Source organism: Vanrija pseudolonga, chromosome 1, assembly GCF_020906515.1.
Source record: "Vanrija pseudolonga chromosome 1, complete sequence".
In the NCBI taxonomy this organism is placed as follows: domain Eukaryota; kingdom Fungi; phylum Basidiomycota; class Tremellomycetes; order Trichosporonales; family Trichosporonaceae; genus Vanrija; species Vanrija pseudolonga.
Genome location: NC_085849.1, coordinates 4,244,608 through 4,265,377, shown reverse-complemented (window position 1 = coordinate 4,265,377; position 20,770 = coordinate 4,244,608). Strand labels below are relative to the sequence as shown.

The following is a 20,770-nucleotide window of genomic DNA, read 5'->3' as shown; positions in this document are numbered from 1 at the left end:
CGTTGCGGCCGGCCTACTCCAAGTTCCACTGGTCCACGTCCTCAACCTCAAGCGGTCGGTATTGGGTGCCATTGACGTATGTCTCCAGTGAGTAGTACCCGATGTCGACTTTGCCGCCGGCCGTGAGCCGCTTGTCGTCCATGGTGTTCTCAAGATAACTAATGTCGGTCTTGGCGCTGCTCTCCTCGGCCCCCTCGCCCGGCTTAGGGTCGGATCCCCAGGGCGCGAGTTGGATCCTCCCTAGACCGTACACCGTGAGCGACTTCTTGGCCGAGAACGTCGCAATCCGGGCCAGCATGACGGTTAGGTCGAAATCGTGGCCGTCGCCGTGCATGACCGGCGTGGACCACTTCTTCGTCTCCAGTGTTGGCGCCATGACAACCTTGATGTGGTCGCCCGCCTTGATGTGATGACGAAGGTCATCCGCGGCGTCACTCTCGGCATCGACGAAGAACTGGGGCTCCGTCGGCAACACGAGCACGATCTCGTTGGCCGTCACTTTGGCGGAGACTCCCGGCGGGTACGGAAGGGTTGTCGACAGCAGGTTGCGGAATACCACCTTGCGGACTCTGGGAAGCGATGTGAACTTGCAGTGGTCTGGACGGTACGATGGGGCGCGGTGGTCGGACTCGGGGGTGACAGGCGGGCGGATGGTTGCCTCCGGCTCATCGTGCGAGCGTGAGTCCCAGGGCGCGGTCGACGTGTCGCTCGCCGAGCTGAACGGGCGGCTGAAAGCCTGTCTGGCCAGCGGGCTGGAGATCAGGGGGTGACGGCCCTTGTCCACGACGAGACGCTTTGCCGTGCACGCATAGTCCGTCCCAGTGGCTTCCAGACGTGTACGATGTCCGTTGGGCGCGGTTCTGCTGCGGCGCGACGCGTACCACCTTGACGTTGGGGAACAATTGCCGCATGACGTGCCATGGTAGGTCACACCACTCGCTGTGCGGCCCTTCGATCGTCACCACTTGTGTGCAGGACAACAGGAGCAGCCTGTAGTTTGCAAAGTTGCGCCGGAGAAATTGCTCGCGCAACGATGTCTTGGCGCGGAGAACGCTACGGAGGCCAACTAGGCTGGGTTGCTTGTCCCCACCGACCTGGATGGAGTGGTACAGCCTCACCCCCGCGGGAATGAAGAAGCGCTGAGCGGTACGCATGACCCTCGAGAGCGTCTGCTTGTCCGCTTGGTCTAAGATCATGTCGACAAGGTGCGGCGAATCGAAGAGCTTGTACCCGGCCGTAGGGGAGGCATGGTGGACGGGGGGCTGGGCGGCTGCCGCGGACGGGGTGACCATGCTTGACGGGCTGGGGAGCACTGGGGGATAGAACAAGCAAGCGTAAGTAGTGAGAGCTTCAGTCAACAGTCGCAATTGTCAGTTTTGCCAGACTCGCCCTCAGGACAGTCGGCACGACTAGGCACGCGACGATCCACACAGGCAAGTCGAGCGTGCTGGGCCCCGATAAGACTGCGACGCCGTGTGTGCCGCACTGACGCTCGATCCCAGCATGGTGTTGACTCTCACTACACTGTGAAACGAGCGTGTTCATCGCCTACCTTGTCGTGAAACGAGTGTGTTCATCGCCTGCTTGCCTCTCGGCCATGCCGAGCCTTCACCACGGCATCACCTCGCCCTGCCTGGCTTCCGGGTCCTTGATGTACTTGTCCAGCGTGAAGAACTTGACATGGCGCGACTCGGCACCACCACCGCGAGCGCCGCGGATCGTCGACTTGGCATTCTTGAGCGCCGTCTTCTCGAGCCTCTCCAGGCGGTCCTCATCCTCCAGGTCGCCATCATCGGGGTGAACAAGGTCCGCATGCTCGAGGCCGTAGATGTGAAGGCGACCGTGCGTGACGCCAGCGAACTCCTCCAGCTCGTACGGAAGGTTCTCGTCTGAACCGCCCTCCTGCGGCTTGGACCACGAGCGGACGTCAAGCTCGGGCCAAATCACAATCTTGATGTAGTCGGCTTCGCGCAGGTTGAAGCCCGGTGAGATGTTTCCAACCAGCTGGCGCGGTGGGAAGAAGTCCTCGTCCTCGGCATGGAACTGGTCCTTGAGGGGCATGATGAAGACCACCTCCTCGACATGGTTGAAGTCGGGAACAAAGGCGGGAGGGAACGGCAGACTCGGATAGGCGAGGTTGCGGAAGACAACCTTGCTGACGCACGGGAGTTGGGCGAAACGGCACTTGCGGTCACACGCGTAGTCGGTACCGTGGGGGTGAGGGCTAGTACGGTTGCCGAGGGGGTCGCACCACTGGGGCGCGAACCTCACGATGCCGACCTCGAGGAAGAGCGTGTGGAAGAGGTACTCGTCCATGTCACACCACTGAGGGTGGACACCTTGGATTGTGATGATACGGGTCTGGATGAGAAGGGCGGCCTTGAAGTTGAAGCTGCTCTTCGGGTTGGTGGGAAGGCCAGAGGTCTTGCTGGGCTTGGCATCGTGCTCGTTGTCGGCATCGATCATCTCCTGGATACCTTCAAACAGGCTCGGCCCCTCGCTTCCGCCGATGGAGATCGAGAAGTAAAGGTGCGGGGCGACGGCGTCGAAGAAGAGACGCGAGGTGCGCAAGAGCACGACCTTGGTATTGCGGTCCGTGTTCTCCACGATGCTCTTGACAAGGTGATCACAGTTGAGGATGGTGTTGCCCGCCGGAGGGGAGGTCGACCCGTCAACAGGGGGGTTGAGCGGCTTGATGGTCGGCGGGCAATGAAGGAGGTCGCTCGGAAGCTGGGAGGTGAGCGTGCTGATGGCGTACCCTGGGCTCGGACACACCATGATGGACGTCCACTAGTGGTCTTGAGTCTTGAGAGATTAAAATAGAGGAGGAGAAGAGTTGGGGACGGGAGGTTGGGTGAAAGGAAGAAGGCAATCGACCTTCCTTGTCGACGGTGTGAAAACTGAGGACAGGGGGCGCTACGCCCGTCGCTTCGTCCAACTCGGGCACGTTGACGCCCTCCGCTGATCGCAATGCTTCAAGCACGGGGCGCGGAGTACCATTGCAGGTCGAGGAGGCAAGTGGGGCAATTGGCGGCGTTTTCTTGAAGATCATGTCATGTCTGGGTGTCGAGCCATAAGCAACCATGAGGCGGCGAGGCTGGTGATGGCGACGGGACGCATCGAGGTGGACTAGGTGGCTGCAGGTGAAGTGTTCGTGGAGACAGACAAGAGCAAGGTAAGCAACGATGTCAGGAGGTGAAAGGTGACGTGAGTTCAAGTTGTGTGCGTTATGTTCAGCCCAGGGATTGGTAGGGAACATGAGCGGGGTACACACTGGACGAACCCGCCGGAAGCCTGCGAAGGCTGGCAGCAACGGCGGTGACTTCGCTTGATGAGGGAGGCTAAGAATGCACACGTCAGTGAGGTCAAGGAGGGTGAGTAACAGCAAGGCACACAGTATCCAGTGATATGGGTGCCGAGTGCTCCGGAAATGGGCCGGAGGTTGGTTGTGCCGGGACTCGGAGAGGTCAGCAGCCCCTCTCTGGATGCGTAGGCCCGGATGGGGGCGCCATGCGGTGCGGAGGGCGGGGAGGTGAGGAAGGGGGTCCTGTCGAGTAGAGCAGCTGTATGCACAATGGAGCTGTGTGCTGCAGTGTCGGTCTAGCAACAGGAGCTGAGGTGTTGGTGACGTTGAGAGGTGCGGCCCGGTACTAGTCGCGTGCTGCGGTGACTTGATGACGTGGCTCGGGCCGACCCACAGTACGCGAGGTGGAACACGGCACCAGTTGTGGTGTGAGGTGGTGTAAGAGACGAGCAATGGCAAGGTGACGAAGAGGAGCGACTGAAATTGAATTATGGCGCATGGTGTAGGTGATGGATGCTGGTTGAATGAGGTTGAAGACAAGTGAGAGCGAGGGAGAAGGTTTGCGCATCGTGGGAAGGCGGAGCCGTCGCGCCGCAACGTGGATGGGTAGCGTGCTCCGCCGACACCCCCCACCATTCCACCGCACCCCAGCCATCTCCGACGCTCCAAACACCCATTTGCTAGGGCGGAAGCGTGCAGCGCGAGGAATGCGAGCGGGAAGTGGTGGGCGGTATGAGCGAGCAGGCGAGGGCCGGCTGTCGGGTGGGCGGAGTGCGTTGTCGACCTGCAAGCTGCTGGGCTTGATCAGCTCTCTCTCCAGTCAAGTTACTCACCTGTTTGCTCTCGCTTATTATGGCGTACACCATTTTTGCCCTCGCGCCATTTCGACGGTGCGTGCGCCGTACCAGGTTCGGACGTCGCGTTGTCGGCGCGGGTGAGGGGCGAGTGTGTGCTCACCGGCGCGTGGCTGTCTGCGTCCCCCGCCCATCGGACAGCAAACCACTCAGAAAACTCGTCGGGCCTCCCTAAACGTCGAGATCGACCTAATCCGCGGGGGAGCGTCGAGGGGGGCCGCTTTCGCGTCGAGCAAGACAAGACGACACCATTGGGCACCACGCCTCCCGCCATCAATCCATTTACGACGCGTTTGACAGTACCATGCCCATCAATCCTGCATGGTTGAACTTGGGCGATAGGTCCGGCGAGGTGCGGTGCTAGGTGTTTGGGTGACGGCGCCGTCAACGACGGGGACGACCGGGCGAGTGTGGCGCGTGCGTTGTGTCGCCCGCCCTGGATCTGCGTTTCTCGACACGCCGCAGACATGTGTGCAGCCCACTCGACTGAGAACTTGGCCTTCGTGGCACAAGCGCTGATGGGCAAGCAATGCTCAACATGAAGTCAGCTCCATTTCGCTCGCCCCCATCGCCACTCATACGCCCCCACTCACCGTGCCGCCGGGCACCAGACCGCACTCGTCCCTCGTTGCCCGCCAACTCGCCAGCCATGGCGCGTCCCACCCCTCTCAGCGAGCCCAACACTTCAGACATCTCTGGTACACGAAATTGTACAACATCATACAGCTTTCGCCTCGTTGGCGAGCCGATTGGGTCAGTTTCCCGTCGGGGCCAACTAACTGACCACCACTCCGAGGAACGGTTGATGACACTCTGGCCACCATCCATCGCATCCTGCGAAACTTGGCCGCCTGCGAAGACAACCGGTCGAAAGTCACCCTCCTCTGCGTAAACTGCGCGTTTTCTGGGGATCTGGCAAGTTGCGGTACGTTCACCTCGCACTCGAAGAGAGGCTTGACGAGGTGAAAGTCGGCCGGGCTTGCCTTGGCACTTCAAGTGCCCTCCGCAGCTCTGAACGCCTTCTCAGCATCTACGATCTCAACAGACCATCCTGAGGAGGTCCTGAAGCCGCCAAATTCTTCGATGTCGATATTGTGAGTTTGAGGAGTGGCCACAGTTTGGCTGATGTACGCCATCAGCACCTGTTGTCAGCTGGTCGCGGCGCTTCATCAATCTGAGTATGACAAAAATCAGGGGCCACGAATGTGGTCTTAGTTGGTGTTCCTTGCAGAGGACAGCTCGAGAGACAGCAGAAAGCACGGGCCGAGGCCGACCGCTCGCCTTCGCCTCCGCGCCGTCGCGAGTCTTGCTGCAAACGATATGACTGACTGTAGGGGCCTGTGCGTGTATCACTGGATGGCAAGGATGAGTCAAGGGCATTGGGCGTCGAACAAAGGACCAACACTCACAACGGGCGCCGGTCGCACAACCACGACATACACGCACACACACAACTGAGTGTGTTTTCTCCTTTCACACCATTCCACGTCTACCGCCCGTCCCTCACCCCCTTTCTACACCGTCTCTTGACGTACTGCAGTCAGATAAAAGGTGAGTGCACGTCGTATGCACTTGTTTGTCTTCTTCATTGATCAACATCCTCAGCCAGGCGGTTGGGACGGTGTCACTGCTCTTGCCGTCGTCACGACCAGTCGACCATTGGAGGATTGGCCGACACACGTAACCACCACCCCACCACCCTCCACCTCTCCTCTCCACTTCGGCCACCTTATGCCCACCATACCGGCCATCACACATTCCAATATGACTGAGTCGGTTTCCGGGGGTCGCAAGGTGGGTTAGAACATCAACATGCGTTAGATTATCAGCGCACGCTGACCCGTTCCTCCCAGTCGGCCCGTAGCCTCGTCCTTCAGACACCCGAGCTGCTGGAGAACATTGTCAGCCACCTCCAGCGCTCTGATCAGGTTGCTCTTCTTCGGGTCAACACCCACTTCCTCTACCCAGCAGGCCAAGCACTCTACCGACACCTCGAAATCGACGACAACAACATCCGGAACATCTTCCGGGGTGTTGACCGCCCGTCGGTGCTCGGCCTCGGCAAGTCACTCAAGGCGCACTTCCTCTCTGGAACCCAGGTCGTGACGGTTCGCGACCACGACTGCAGCAACCAGTTCGACAACAGCTCCGTTCCCAAGTTTCGCCCGTCGATGCTCCCAAACGTCAAGGTGCTCCGCCTGGACCCGGAGAACTGGCACAACCAGAGGCCCTGTATGGGGATGACCTGTGGCTTGTGGGCAATCAACCGTCAGAAGACGGTCATCCGCAACACTTGTCTCTATTCCGGGATGGGAAGTCTGGGATTCCTCCCCCGCGGCGACCTCGGCGATGCGACACTGTTCCTCCCGACTCGAGTGAGGATATCCACCGACCTGGGCCGCGCTTTCGTCTCTGCCACGACCCATGGGTATTGGCGACAGGATGGGTCCAGAGTAGGCCACCTCAAGCTTGTGTTCCACCCTCAGGCGGAGAGCACATTCATCCGTCACTTGGGCTTCCAGGTGAGTAGGGTGCTTGGGTAGACCGCAGAGCTGATGGAATGCAGGTTCGATACACTGCGATCCCCTATCCCTGGGTTTGCAAGGCATACGAGCTTGCCACAAAGGACACCACCAGTGTCACTGTGGTTGGGCTGGAGACAATCCGCTTTGACGATCGTCTCTCCGACGTTGCGCTCATTGTCAACCGAGCAAGTACGGCGTTCAGGGTCTTCGCCAACGATGCCAACATGTGGGACGACGATAGCGAGTCCGAAGGCAGTGACAGCGATCTGGAAGGAGACGATCCCGAGCGCACACCCCCGGGTAGCGCCTATGCTGCGGCGGCATGGGCGCTTCGGAAGTGGAAGAGGCGTAGAATGACACAGGACACAACCGCTGCCACGAGGCTCACCACTCGGAACGCAGCGAAAGGCTCATCCTCACCCAGAGCTTCCCTCTCGCGCCGCCGTAGCACCACAAATTCGTCTTCAGCTACCGTGCCAGTGCTCACGCCAAAGCACCACTATCTCCAACGCTTCATGGAGAATATCTTTGCCTCAAACAGTTCCGGGCGCCGGGGTCAACTTACCTTCCAGTCATACGCTGAGTATGAGGCGATGGCGTCGAGTGCGTTTGAAGTCTACCATGATCGGTAGACTAGGTCTCGGAAAGGAGCAAGGAAGAGTGATGTTCGAGCAGAGATAGACACATTGTTCACGGACAATCAAGAGGATTGATAGCAACGAACAATGAACATAATTGTGACAATGAGCCACACGCGGCGATACTCCACAGCCACACGCGGGCAGATCGAATGCCAAGTCCAGTTCTAGGCGGCCACGCTGTTTCCGGGCTGCGTAGAGCATCATGGATGAAGCGAGACTCGGCGAGAGTTTCTGCTGCCACCCCAGAGGTGCATGCCACTCCCGACCCGTGCTACAGGCACGAGCCGTGTCACCTGGTGCAGCGCAAGCACCATGCGGCCATGGAGCGCGAGGACACTTGTTGCCAAGTGTAGCGGAATGTCGTAGCACGTGGTGGAAAACTCTCCTCGGCCGCACAGATGCGCCCTGTCCCGTTGTTACGAAGTGTCTGAAGAGATGCAAACAAAATCTTTCATGCGCCTCAAATGTGCATGTCAGATAGTTGTACGTGTATGCATCGGCCGCCACTGGGCCGTCCCTGTCTCGCCCGGCCAACCTAAAATCTGATGTAGCAGCATGCATGCATACGAGTGCGACTAGGTGCGTGGGTGCGCGGCCGCGTGGGTTAACCATGCGAGCACGCGGGGAAACTTGCCCAATGTGGCAATTTTATCGAGGCACGTCGCCAACCCCACGCCCGCATGCCCGGGCCGCGGCCGCCACCGACATGTGGGCATAAACAACAACAATCACCACCCCCGTGGCCTAGTGGTGAAGGCGTCGAGCTTTTACGCATGCTCCGCGATAGAGCTGCAAACGACTCGAGGATCGCGGGTTCGAATCCCGCCGGGGGTTTCCTTTGGCACAGAACGAAGCATGCGCAGACGGATCTGCTGGAGCCGTGGTTTTTTTGTTGGGCGGCAGTTCATTGTCCGTGTGGAATGTGGCCCGCGTGTCATCAAAAGGTCTCGACGAGGCGGAGGCGCACAATGTCGAAACGCGCACTCGACGCGAACCGAGCGGCCACGCAGGAATGTGATGCCGCACGGGCGACGCCTTTTGACGTCACCACGTCCGTCGGCTCGGGTTCCTGCAATCACACGAGGCTCATGTCTGACATTCATTAACACAACACTCACGGCGGTACGCCATCCCTGCTGCCCTCCGTCGCGCCGACCCGAGTCCGTCAGCGATTGCGAGCCTGGACCTGTCACTGGGGCAGGTCAGAAACAGAGTCCGAGGTATGTAGACCAGCGGAACTGACGTACACTGTGATTGATTGAATTCAAGGTCCCTTGGATAACCAAATACTCGGCGACCCGATCCGTCTTCCTACGGAGGACGGACAGTGATGATGGTCTCACTTCAGCCACCGCCAATTGGAAACAGGAAAGGGACAACGGAGGACCTGACGACAGCGTTCCGACATTCCAGGTTCGAGGGTAGCGCACATGCATACCGGGCCGCCGTTGCGGAACCTGTACGTGTGTATGTGATGAGGATGAGGTGACTGTAAACGAGGGCGCCATTGGCCTTGTGACGTCGGCGGACACCGGCCGGCCGTCCGTGGGAGGAGCGGTGAGTCCGGCCCGCTCAGTCCGTGTCAGAGGTGGAGTTCTGTGTACATAGATGGCCTTTGACATCCCATTGAAGGCCATTAGACATTCGTGGTGGTGAAGACGAAGAGGAGACGTTTGAGGAATGCAGCACTCTCAGAGAGTGAACAAGCTGACTTGGGAGGTATGAGGCGCTGGAATGTGTTCGTATCCTTAAAACGGTTATGCATTTTTGACCCATTCCTCTAACTACAGAGGTACAACTCACTGGGACGCTAACGATCCGGTCGCCGTCGAAGTGTTCTAGATAATAATTGTTGCAACAGACATTACACCGCATCTGTGATCTCGAAAGGTCGTGATTCTTCTTCGTCTAGGTACTCTCGGATGGTGGGGAAGGTCGCTGTGCTGTGGCGGCGCTCCACCTAGCGTTCTACATCGTGAACTGCCTTCTGGCTACCATGACGGCGCTCTGATTGAGACACGATGAGTGTTGTCGATATCGTCGGAGCTGATGGCGGGGCCTATGTCGTCAAAGTCGACGGCCTCTAAACCGACAAAAGTGAGCCGCTTGGTGGACGTGACGCCGTCGAGGACGGTTGTCATGACAGAGCAGGAGCAAGCACCGATCCCGGGGAAAGATATTATTGATCCGTCGCATGTCGCACCCCTCCTAATCAGGCCAGAAGATAATCTTGAGGCGGTTGACAAACTTGATGAGCTCGAAGATGTTGCCTTGCGACTCCCATCGACTGTTCGTGTCCAGCTCCCCTCCAAGCGGAAAGCTGTAGCGGAAAAGGTTCCTTAGAACAATCTTGGGACTCGAGAGCTTCCCCAAGTGGCACTCGAGAGCCGAGAAGAGACAGCAGCGGTTGCGTTATCCTTTGTCCTTCCCATTGCCATCGGGGACAACACTAACAGCGGTCGAGTTTGGGAAGACTGCACAGATGTACAACAGGTTTCACAGGAGCCAGAGTCGACAGTCGTGATTTTGAACGGGAATGACTTTGGCGTGCGCCAGAAGCGAGGCTTTGAGAGAGTTCGCTTGAACAGACGCAAGTTCGCCGGCCTCGGCGTCCAATTGGCGTACACCACCACTCTCGCACAAGTCTTCACAGGAGATTCACCTCATGATGCCAGGGAGGTTGGCGCCAACCCTCAAGGTGTGGTAGAGCTTTCTCTCGGCGGGGTGAAAGAACGCCGAGTGCGCGTAAAGAAGTGCCACTTGAGTCGGCCGATCGCAGCTTTCGACCAGAGCCTCCGCAAGGAGCGATGATGCAAGTAAGATCACTCCCGGCGTCTGAAAATGATTAGGCAAAAGTCACCATGGAGTTGAGGAAGAAGTCGGCAACCACACTTACCACAGACGCCGTGAGGATATAGAGCGTGGAAATGGAATGTTGGTTGGAGCGTAGAAGTCTTGGCACGGAAATTGGGGGTAGTAGGTGGCGGATACAGATGATGAACCATTGTTGGAATGATAGTTGAATGATGATGAGATGAAGATAGGTGATGCAAGTATGAACATGTGTTGTTGAATGCCGGTGGTCGGTGAGGGTCGGTTGTGGTTGGAGTGCGGGAAGTGTTACACCCGCCCTCCGGTCCGCCACACCCAGTCGTCTTCTGGCCCAGGTAGCGTCTCGTGCTACTCCGGTGCACACAGCGTCTGGAGAACCTCTTATCACTCTGTATCGGAGAGCTCAAAGCTCCTCGATTCAGAATCTTCGAGATACTCTTTTAGCGTGGTGAATCGGAGAGTTCCTTCGTCATCCTCGTTCCGGTAGTTGAAAATGTCGACGATTTCCTCCGAGAGCATCCGCACTTGAGCACGGCGATAGGTCTCGTACCCGGCGTGGTGAAGATAGCATGGTGTGCAGAAGGTGATGGTCTCGAGGCCGACGATCGTGACGTTGATGGCATGTCTGGTGATGTAGTCGATGGCAGCTGCCACCCAGCAGAGTGGCATGCCGTTGCACGGCGAATCTTGACCCATGTCCTGAGGTGGAGCGAGCCTACGCAGCCACCAGTTGCCGAGCCGACCATAGGGCGACAGAGTGTGTCTCTGCCAATCATGATAGAAGACTACCTTGACATGCCTCTTGGTAGAGGAGCCCTCCAGTGCCTCGTAAGCCGAGGCACACACGTGGTGGGCAAACTCGTCCTTGGAATAGTTTGGGATGAAGTATACGACTTCCTCCAAGTGCCGGCCCCACCCGTAGTGGCCCACACACTTCATTGCTGCGTCTAGTGGGTTGCGCAGGACAATCTTCGATCGCTTGATTGCTGCGAAAGCACACTTGTGCGGGTTCGGGTAGAGATGCCAGTTGACGGGCTGGATTGCTGTGTCCGATCCCTCTACGCGCGTGACCTCTACGTTTGGGAACAGAGACTTGGGATTGACGTCAGGTGTCCAGTCGGGGCATTCGTGCTTCTGAATCGTGAGAACTTGGGTGTGGGCGAGGATTGGAGCCTTGAAATTTCGGACAGTGGCAGTTGGCGCAACGTCCCACCCGCGCAACACGGCTTCTATGTCGTCACTGATGCGCAGCGTGTGGTATATGCGCTTTGCAGCAAGGTGATGGAAGACCTTTGCTGTACGGATGAGTACGATCTGGGTTGGCTTGTCTGCATAGTCGACAATCATGTCGACAATGTGAAGGCAATGCAGAATAATGTCACCGGTGGACTGTGTCGCGTAAGCAATGGTCGGGTACGCATTCGCATTGGTCCCGGTGATTGGACGTGTGGCTGATGATTACTAGAGGTGGTGACTGTCCTTGTGCACATGTAACACATGTCGGTGTTGGCATAACTTTGGGGTGGTGGGAGTTGAAAGTGTGAGATACAGAATGCGTGTGCGCGATGCGTTGCCGTGTGTTGGTTGGAAGGGAGGCAGCAACAGCAACAGCAGTGACGTTTGATGCAAAGGGTTTCAGAGTAATTGAACAAAGGAGAGAAAGGGATGGACAACTTTGACGGAAGATGGCAATTGGCCAAGGCGGAAGGAATCACCACAAATAAAGGTTGGCGAGCGTTTCAGCCTCAACAGCCATCATCACGCCACCACAGGGGATACAAGTTCGCAGCACAGAAGATGGAAGAAGGACTGAATGACTGTTTCGGCTCGGCGTTGGTGCTCCGTGCTCCGGAGTCCGCGCACGGCGTGAGCGGAATGCTTGGCCCCATTGTTGCATGGTTCGTTGGATACGGCGGTGGGTTGTGACAAGGCGGAGGGAAAGCGGAGGACAAGCGGCGGACAAGTTTGCGCTCTACATCTGCGGCTGTCGGGTGCGCCGTGTCAATCGGACCAAAAAAAAAAAAGAGGACCAAGATGCTGGCGTACGCTGGTCGGCCGGCTGACTGCGAGCGGGAACTGGCCACGGACCGAGAGGGTCGTCGTATTCACACCTCACCTGCTACGTTACGCTGCTGGTCCTGTCCCAATGGCCAATGTCCGCTGCTGCCAATAACCCAACGCCGCTCTCCAACGGAACACGCATTGTTATTGGATGCCTCCGTGTAGGGGCGGCGGCCGGCTCAATTAGTAGCTGGCTTGGCCAGGCACCCTAATCCGCCATCCTTGGACCCACCCTACGTACCCCTCCCATCCTGCTCACTTTCTTGATTTTCTCTGGCTGCATCCAATTACTCGCCCATTCTACAGTCTTCCACGTCTAACTTGGATTTTGTATGCATGTTTCTCCACTCCGCCAACTTCCCTGGTTAAAATCGTTCGCGGCTCGAGAGGTGGGCAAATGCCCACCTTCCCTCAACCCCCTTGTCACCACCGCCGCTGCACTCCGCTTCTTGTGCATGCTGTCGGGCCGTTCAGCCCACGTTTGTCCACTAAGACAACTCTCCGACTTTATGATGCATGCGCATTGCCGGTATCTCCCACGACGGGTCCTTGGTCCTTGAAACGCCTCAGGATAGCCGTTGGCTGTGCCGCACCCCGGAAAAGGTACATGGATCAGGCGGCGACGGGGGCCGGACCTCGACTCACCACCCCGTCCCTCATTGGACCGAGCTCGTTAAGCTATTCCCAGCTAGCGGACACCACAGCGTCCTCCTGGTTCATGTCCTGTAACCGATCCGCTCCACTGGTCGCCCTACCGACGCCTCGGGGCGTGGGACGGAGGAGGGCCGCGTCGCTTATCGACGCCGCGCCCGGCCGACAAGGGTCCATGCTCCTGAGCGGCGCAGTATTCGCGCCGTAGTCGGTCCAGGATCGGCGGCGCGTTTGTGGAGCGCCGGCGGTATGTGATCTCGGCGCTGCGGTCATGAAAGTGCGTGCATGCTGTACGACCCGTGGGTTGTCGCCATGCATACACCACCGTGGCAGGAAACCTAACGCTGATCAAGCGCACCACGCCGTGAAACCACGCCTGAGCTCTGAAGCCACCCCCTTCCCGCCGTGTCCTCATGGTTTGGTCATTGGGCAGAAAGCACCAACGACACTGGGCCACTGGGCCACAGGCCACAATAGTCACGCTGCGCCTCTTGAACCACCTCCGCCCTTGTACCCCTGGCTCGAGCGCCCGCCGTTGAGCCAAGTACATGTACGTATGTACGGCAGGTCCGAGTCACAGCTCGTGGCCCTTGGCGACGGCGGCCTAGTGACGCCAGATCCAACGGGGCTGGTGAACCGGGGCGGCAGAAGTCTACTACATCTCCTCCTTGCGAGCGCCATCGGCAGCTTCGGCGGGCTGCTGCAGATGGCCACGAGCGGGCGGCAGGAAATCGGCAGTTGCAGGGTCAGTCGTGCCGGGTTCTCGTCATCCGACGACTCCACATCCAGGGAGACGACGACAACGAGACGTCGATCCCTCGACCACTTGAGCCAAGAATGCACACTTCGACAACTGTGGCCATCCACCAAAGGTGGCCAGGCTTCTCCGCCATGCGCTCAAGGCAGGGCCATGAGGCAGTCTCATCGATGCCACCCAACAGCACTGCCCACAATCGAAAGAATTCGCCGCAAAGCTGCCACAGGGAAGCTCAGGACACCTACCGTACCTGCAAGGGGTGATCTCTCTTCCCATACTGCGCGCGTTCAATGGGCCGCGGGCAAACCACAGGGTCTAGGTTTGCTCATGCATCGTGCCTGCTCGACACAGTGGCGACAATGTGACGTGGCAGTGTTGTGCAAGGCCATGCGCCTCGCTAGTGCTCGCTACCGGCCGTGTTGGTTGCACTGTGCATCAATGCATCGATGCGAGTATGGCGTGCATGTATCTGGCAGAGGTGGCCAGGTGACTTGCAGAACGGAGGTTTTGGACCGGTTGTGGCCACGGTGCAACACGGCTATTAGCCGGTATGGTGCGCTACGGTGACGACCGTCCGCGGGGTACGACGCTGGCAGTGCAACAGGCCACCAACCAACCCACCCTAGCCACCACTCAGCCTAGCCGATCGAGATCCGACTACACGTCCCGTACCGCAGCCGCCGGCGCCGTTCAATGTCGGCCGTGGGCCAAGCAGTCAGTCGGGCACGTCGCTCGACGTGGCGCGCAGGACATGCTCGATGGTATGGACGGACATGGATTCTCTATGCATTTGCGGACAAACGACTTGACGAGAATGGGCTTCCCGATGACCTAACGGCCGCAATGAGCCCCGGTGATTTGTTCTTACGACTCCACTAGCGTGCGGTGTGTGCGTGAGCATCGGTGGTGTTCATTTGGAGTACCACCGACGGCCGTCCCAGCGGTTGCGGGTGTCGACAACGAAGAAAATAATCACTCATCTCGCACGCTGCATCTGAATAATGGATGTACGAGTACCGCTACGTGCCGGGACGCCGTTCACAGTCGGCCGTTGTGTTGAGGGCGCCGTCGGGGCGGCTCGGTCGTTGACCGAGCGCCATCTCCGACAGTTGGCCTGGGTCTCATGCCACTCTCACTTCGGAAGTCCTCCCCCCTACTCGGCCCAGGTGATCATCTAGCGGGATGTGCTGCGCGCTCGGCATGTTAAGCGGAGAGAGAATCGGTGTTGAGTTGGACGGCGTTCTTTCGTCCCCCCCAGCACTCCGAACCACGGTCACCTCGAGGAATGTCTCGGTCTTCGCGGTATATGTCGGTGCGTTGTGCACAATCTACGCGACGAAGGCCCTCCATTGTGATCATGATCGCTCCAGCCTTGCATAAGTTAGTTCTCGGACGGCTTGGTCAGAAACGATGCGCCCGCTTGAGAAAGTGCCTCGCTTCTCCAAGCTCGGCCGTGCTCCACCACCGCTCCGTCGACGACGACATACATCTCTTCCACTGTACGAAATCACCGCACTGCTGTCCTCGGCAGAGTGTCTGACTACGGAGGTGGGTGTGGCCGAGGTCCGTGGTACGATGGAGCAAGGCGGCGGACCAAGACGCCGAGCCGTGGACCCGCGTCCGGCGGCGCAACGCGGTCTCGACCCATGCCGGCCGCTTGGGTTCGTCCATCAGAGCACACACCTTGACGGCGGGATGGCGAATGGGGGCGACGAAGGTTTATGCACTGACAGTTCCAGTGTGCATCGGCGAAGAAGACTCGCATGATGAACCAGTTGCCAAGCTGCGGACGCACGGCGCACTCCCTCACTCGACGGTCTCGGCCGGTGAGACCCCGCGTGGTGCGGCGCCCATCCAAGTCACGTCCTTCAGCCACAAAACTTCTTCTGCCTCTTGGCACAGTTGAACAACGTCTGAGAGGACATGCATGGATACGAAGAAGAGCACACATGCACGACGCAAGAACGTAATGCACGGATGTGCCCGAGGACACCGACACGCTGGCACTATCACGCACGCCCGAATTGACCCGCATGGTGACGACTACGCCGTTTTGAGCTGCGGCCACACTGCCAACACAGGGAAAACCAACTGTCAAGGCTGAAACGACGTCTACATGCTAGGCAAAGACATGTGGATAGATATCGAGGAGGGAGACATGCCCAAGGCGACGTGTAGGAACCCACTCCCCCCAGGACTGGATGGCCAAACGCCGGGCGGGGCAACAACCCCTGCTCCATGGTTCCCAAGGTGGCCATCATCAGCTTTCATCGCCAACGACCCACCACCGTTCACTTGGTCTTGGCCTCACAAAATAGTCTTTGTCAAGGCTAGAACATGTGTGCCGAGATAAGTGAAGGATGGTGCAAGCTGCATTCCTCACCGAGCGGGACTGTAGCTCAATCTGGGTTGAGGGCTCCCCTTCAGCTTGGATCCCTCCAACAGTCCTCATTAGTCGCTGCCTTTGGCCTCAACACCCATCCTTATTGTGCTCCTTGTCATCTGGCGAGACTACTGTCAGTTGTCAGAAACCCAGAAGTGGACGGGGTAATCGTTGCCCATCAACTCCCTCGCACCTCCCTCCAACGACAGCGACTGTGGCGACGGCGGTAACACTACCCACCACACTTGAGCTCTAACTCATTCTTCGGTGAGAAGCAGGAGCTTATATTGTCACGGAGACGGTTACTGACAGAACATCAGGCGATCCTCTGCCCCCGGATGCTCGCGACCACAAACAAAGAAGGGACAGTGATGCGCCCTACTGATCGACGTCCTTGCGCCTTCGATAGTTCGATCATCTTCACATCTCTTAGGCGAAAACTACCACCAGCATTCGAATTATACTGCCATGAACGGAAAACAGTTCGTTCTGCTGCAGCAAAACTCAGGCCCCGAATCGAGGCAGGAAATGAATGGAGATTTACCTCGCAAGCTCGAGTCGCGGCTCTTTCGAAGGCGCCCAAGCTCACTCCATTGGTGAGCAGACGTGACAATTCAGACTGCTTACATTGCTGACGATCCCGGTTTGGGATTGCAGAATCCCTTGCTGCCGAGGCGACCAAGACGCCCTTCGCCACATCGACGGCCACCGTTCTGCCGGTCAAAGAACCGTAGCAAGTCCTTTTTTCCGCCCTTCCTCCGGAAACTCTCTGATGGTGAAAACTTTCACAGTCCGGTTGTTCGATAGCGTGTGTGTCTGACGTGGCAGGTGGGCGGCTGTCACCTTGTGCTGGAACACACACGCCATCGTGACGAAAGCCCGCCAGTCCCAACTGCCGACCGCTAACTCAGCCTCGACGACTCCGATGGGAGGCTCAGCCGGGAATGGCGTCGATAATCCCCGAGCCGCTGTATTGTGAGTCAACGAGCAGGTCGTTCAAGTCGATTGCAGCCCCTTTGGGATCGAATGCATCCGCCACCTGCACACTCCCATGCCACTTGGGCGTTCGAGGCCCTCGGTAGGGATTCCTGGGCCTTACGAAGGCGTCTTCGAGCTCCTTAGAGACCTTCTCACCCCGACATTCATGACCGTCAATCCATCATCGTGCACGGATAAGACGTTGTAATCCGACGATCCATCTATCGATCGCCGCTTCTGTTGATCTTCGGAGTGTTGGCGCCGAGGGAGCCGCCATTCGGCCGCGGATGCGTACTCCGACTCGGCCACCGACCCCGATGTCTCGGGTTATCGGTTGACGAGAATTACTAGGAGCTTTAGGTCTAGCGGCTCAGATCTCTCCGTGGACGGCTAAGCGCCGTAGTGGATTTAGTGGCTGGCCATCGGCAGGCTACGGAGAGTGAGTTGGGTATCAATCGGACACTTGGCGCCACCCGCCACGTACGCACAGGCGACAGCCGTATATCTCAGGACGCCGGCGTACGTGTTTTAAGATTAGGAGCGCGTGCGCGGCGCCGTGAATTCCTTCGGACGCGACTGACGAGGTCGCATCGCAGTGAATCGGTTACCGTGCTCCAGGAGGCGTCCAGGTCATGGTCCGTTTTCTCGCCGGTGCCACGGAGACAGCCCCATTCAGTCCGGGCCCATCGCGCCCTGCCAGGTGAGACATAGCCGTGCGCCATTTCCGTGGCGGCGAGGGAGTACAGACTTGCGACGGGAAGATTGAGGGTGGATGTGGCTGCTTCGGGGCCCGAAGTGAGGTTGTCCACACGACCCACGAACGCCTCGGATTGAGGGAGGTATCTAGCACGATCTGCGAGTGACGCGACCATTATCAATGCGGTTAATGGTCGAACAAGGCTAACGGCGTGGCACAGATCTATTGCACAGCTGCGCTCCTCACCTGCACCACAGGGTCGACGCTATTACGACCGCTTGCGCCAGCGTCAACAATGCAAGCTCCACTACGAACCATCTGGAACATGCTGCGTGACGCGCCATCCACCACTCTCTTTGCATTGTGGCAGCTCTCGTTGTATTCTCGCCAAGCCTCCGTAGCTCTTGAGACATGCAGTCATGTGGCTAGCCTCGCGACCAAATCCTCTCGCCTAACCCGGCAGCCACCCAACTCCCGAACAAGGCCGACTTGAAAGGACCCGTGCCAAGTGGTAGCATGCGAGTCGCACATGTTCCGCGCATTGGCAACGTGTAGCCATGCCGGAGACCATCCTGCGGGATGTGCTTGCGGCTCTCTCCCAAGTGGCGGCTAAGAAGAGCCGGGTTGGCACATTCGCTTTGGGGCATTGGTTTACGGGTGCCAACTCACCCCCGTGCCCCAACGCCCAATGGGAAGTCGCCTGCGCGTTGGTGCGTTGAACCCATGACTTTGGCGGAGATTTTCTAACTGTCGACGGGCCTAGGGCAACCTGACTGGGAGTGCCTCATGCAGGGCCAAGACGTGCTCATGCAACATTGTAGCGTGTGGCTGCAACCCAAACTCTAGGGGACATGGTTGAGGGGGGATCGCATGGTTGGCGCTGCGGCTGCGGCTGCTGGTGAACTGCCGCGTGCCGGCGACAGAGCTCGGTCAGTGCCAGTGCCAGTTCATTTTTCAGACTTCGGACCTGACCAAAGCGGACGGGGGTGGTTGTGTTTGTGACCTGACGACCACTTCGGTACCCGAAAGCAAGAATTTCAGGATGTCGATTGTCGATCCTATCCGCGTACGCAAGTGTCTCAGAATCGAGGGGGAGGACTTGGTCGAGCATGCGTCCCAGAGTCTGGATGTACATACGCTTGCACTTTCTTGGATGGCCTCCGGCAACGCATTAGATCTGTGCGCACAGTCTGCGTGCTGTGGCGGAGGTCGGCTGCTGAGGCACAAATGATAGGGTTACGAGACCCGCCCGGGGCTAATGGCTGTCCTGAAGGCTCCCAGAAGACGGCAGAAGGGCCGGAAGTGAAAACGAAACCAAAAAAGTCCAGACCAGCCACGATGATGCAATACGACCCAGTGATGGGCTTGTCCTACACGTTTTGGATGTTCGCACTTGGACAGAAACACGATGCAGGACAGTTGGCGAGGCCGCAAAGGTACAGTGCATGGGCGAAGTGCCGTCAACAACGGCAAACGCAGTTGTCAAGACCCTGGAAACCGGACCGGCGGGTCTTCCGGTTCGCTTGCCCACTGTTGGGCAAGGCGAGGCAAGGTGGAGGCGAGGGCGGAGAGGAGGCTTGGACCTTGCTGGGTTGGAGGATGAGCGTCGACACCCCTCAATCTCCCTCCCCCCGACTCGACGACCGACCACGGCCCGAATGAACGGGAAGTGTGGTCCCACCCTTGGGACCTCAATCAGTCATAATGTCCAGCTCGCATGCATCGTGTGAACACGAGGATCATAATCTACAATCTTTGTCAGCATCCTGTCAACAATCTTGCATCTTCACACTCTGCATGGGGTTTTTGCATCCTACCCCGTCGCAACAGGACGTGAAGGAGCACCCCGCTCGAGCCGCCATGGTGGGTTCATTGCCTCCCCCACAGCCCGACCATACTCATTCGACCCAACAGGACGCACGGACGCACCCACCCGCCTCTCACACTTTCCTCCAATGTCTTCACCTGGTCGATATGGTCGTCGAGCTGTGCGACCCTTCTACACAGTTGACCCTGCTTCGTTCAGGCTGGGTCTTCTTTGGAGCTGTCGGGAAGAGGCTGTACCACACTCTCAGGGTTAGCCACGAGTTTGGCGGCGTACTCGCAGGGGCAGACATTGCGTACGGTTACGTATCACCCCGTGACGATCCCCGCACATCAGTGCTTCGGATGAGTAATTTCAAGGTCTTACTGTTGGCCTATACTCGCGTTCTGTCGGTTCATCAGCACCAATGCACTGGCCTGCCCGACATATCCAGCCTCTTCCCCAACCTCAACACCTTGCGCGTCGGCTACAATAGCGTCAACGAGCGGACCAAGCTGCGTGACCGATGTGAGAAGTGTCAATTTCGCCAGCTCGAATGTAGCAAGGTCGTCTTCCGTAACCTCGTCGACATGGCGATCACAAAGGACGAGTCGGGCTGGGACCACCACCGAGGAGAAGTCGTCTACCTAGTGCCAAACAGCTCGGGGACTCACTTTCCTTGGCACATCGATCCTGTCTACGCCGGCCATCGCGACTTTGACAGTGCGAGCCACGTCAAGATTGTCTTCTACCCTGACGAGTACGAAGGGCGAGCCTGTGGGTACAGCTGTCGCCATCCGCCGGCTCATTTCGGCATCTGGTCAGACAACGACGAGACGGACACGGACGCGTTCCCATACGACAACGACGAACTGAAACCACCACGAAAGAAGAAGCGGCCCACACGACAGAACGGCTTTCCCGTGTACTGGTTGATGGAGACGGTCAAGGAGGTCATCGGGGTCACCAGCCGCGTGACCATCGTAGGGCTCGAGTCGATCCGGTACAACGTCCCCTCTGACGGCTTTTACTTTTACGAACCCGGGGCGTTCGCCTCTCGCCCCGCCGGAAGACGACTGGAAGAAGAAATGGCCCGCGAAGCCGCGCTGCTCCGACGACAAATCCTCCACGACTTTAACGAGACCCACGGGCCAGAGGGAAGGGTAGACTTTGTGACTCTTGGCGAGTATATCAAAGACGATGAGTCCAGGGCGTTCGAGGTGACAGACCTGAGGCCGAAGGCGGCGGCGGCAGCAGCAGCAGCAGCAGCGGAGTTAAAGTAA

At 58.4% G+C, this 20,770-nt stretch overlaps 5 protein-coding genes and 1 non-coding gene across 6 annotated transcripts; 3 read left to right on the top strand and 3 right to left on the bottom strand.

Moving 5' to 3' along the window:
* Positions 1–13: 13 nt before the first annotated feature.
* LOC62_01G001588 (uncharacterized protein) lies at positions 14–1,292 on the bottom strand (the record flags this gene model as incomplete). Its single annotated transcript, XM_062768083.1, is given in 3 exon segments — positions 14–793; positions 807–1,094; positions 1,119–1,292. The coding sequence occupies 3 exon segments, from the start codon at positions 1,290–1,292 to the stop codon at positions 14–16; spliced, it is 1,242 nt and encodes a 413-aa protein (XP_062624067.1).
* Positions 1,293–1,608: 316 nt separating this feature from the next.
* Positions 1,609–2,778, bottom strand: LOC62_01G001587 (uncharacterized protein; the record flags this gene model as incomplete). The annotated part of the gene is made up of 1 exon (XM_062768082.1): positions 1,609–2,778. One exon carries the CDS (start codon positions 2,776–2,778, stop codon positions 1,609–1,611), a length of 1,170 nt encoding a protein of 389 aa, XP_062624066.1.
* Positions 2,779–5,922: 3,144 nt separating this feature from the next.
* On the top strand, positions 5,923–7,315 carry LOC62_01G001586 (uncharacterized protein; the record flags this gene model as incomplete). Its single annotated transcript, XM_062768081.1, has 3 exons — positions 5,923–5,952; positions 6,012–6,680; positions 6,725–7,315. 3 exons carry the CDS (start codon positions 5,923–5,925, stop codon positions 7,313–7,315), a joined length of 1,290 nt encoding a protein of 429 aa, XP_062624065.1.
* Positions 7,316–8,057: 742 nt separating this feature from the next.
* LOC62_01G001585 lies at positions 8,058–8,158 on the top strand. The gene is made up of 2 exons: positions 8,058–8,094; positions 8,123–8,158. It is a non-coding gene; the product is annotated as a tRNA-Lys (tRNA).
* A 2,382-nt stretch (positions 8,159–10,540) lies between these two features.
* On the bottom strand, positions 10,541–11,503 carry LOC62_01G001584 (uncharacterized protein; the record flags this gene model as incomplete). The annotated part of the gene is made up of 1 exon (XM_062768080.1): positions 10,541–11,503. One exon carries the CDS (start codon positions 11,501–11,503, stop codon positions 10,541–10,543), a length of 963 nt encoding a protein of 320 aa, XP_062624064.1.
* An 8,154-nt stretch (positions 11,504–19,657) lies between these two features.
* Positions 19,658–20,770, top strand: LOC62_01G001583 (uncharacterized protein; the record flags this gene model as incomplete). Its single annotated transcript, XM_062768079.1, has 2 exons — positions 19,658–19,803; positions 19,942–20,770. 2 exons carry the CDS (start codon positions 19,658–19,660, stop codon positions 20,768–20,770), a joined length of 975 nt encoding a protein of 324 aa, XP_062624063.1.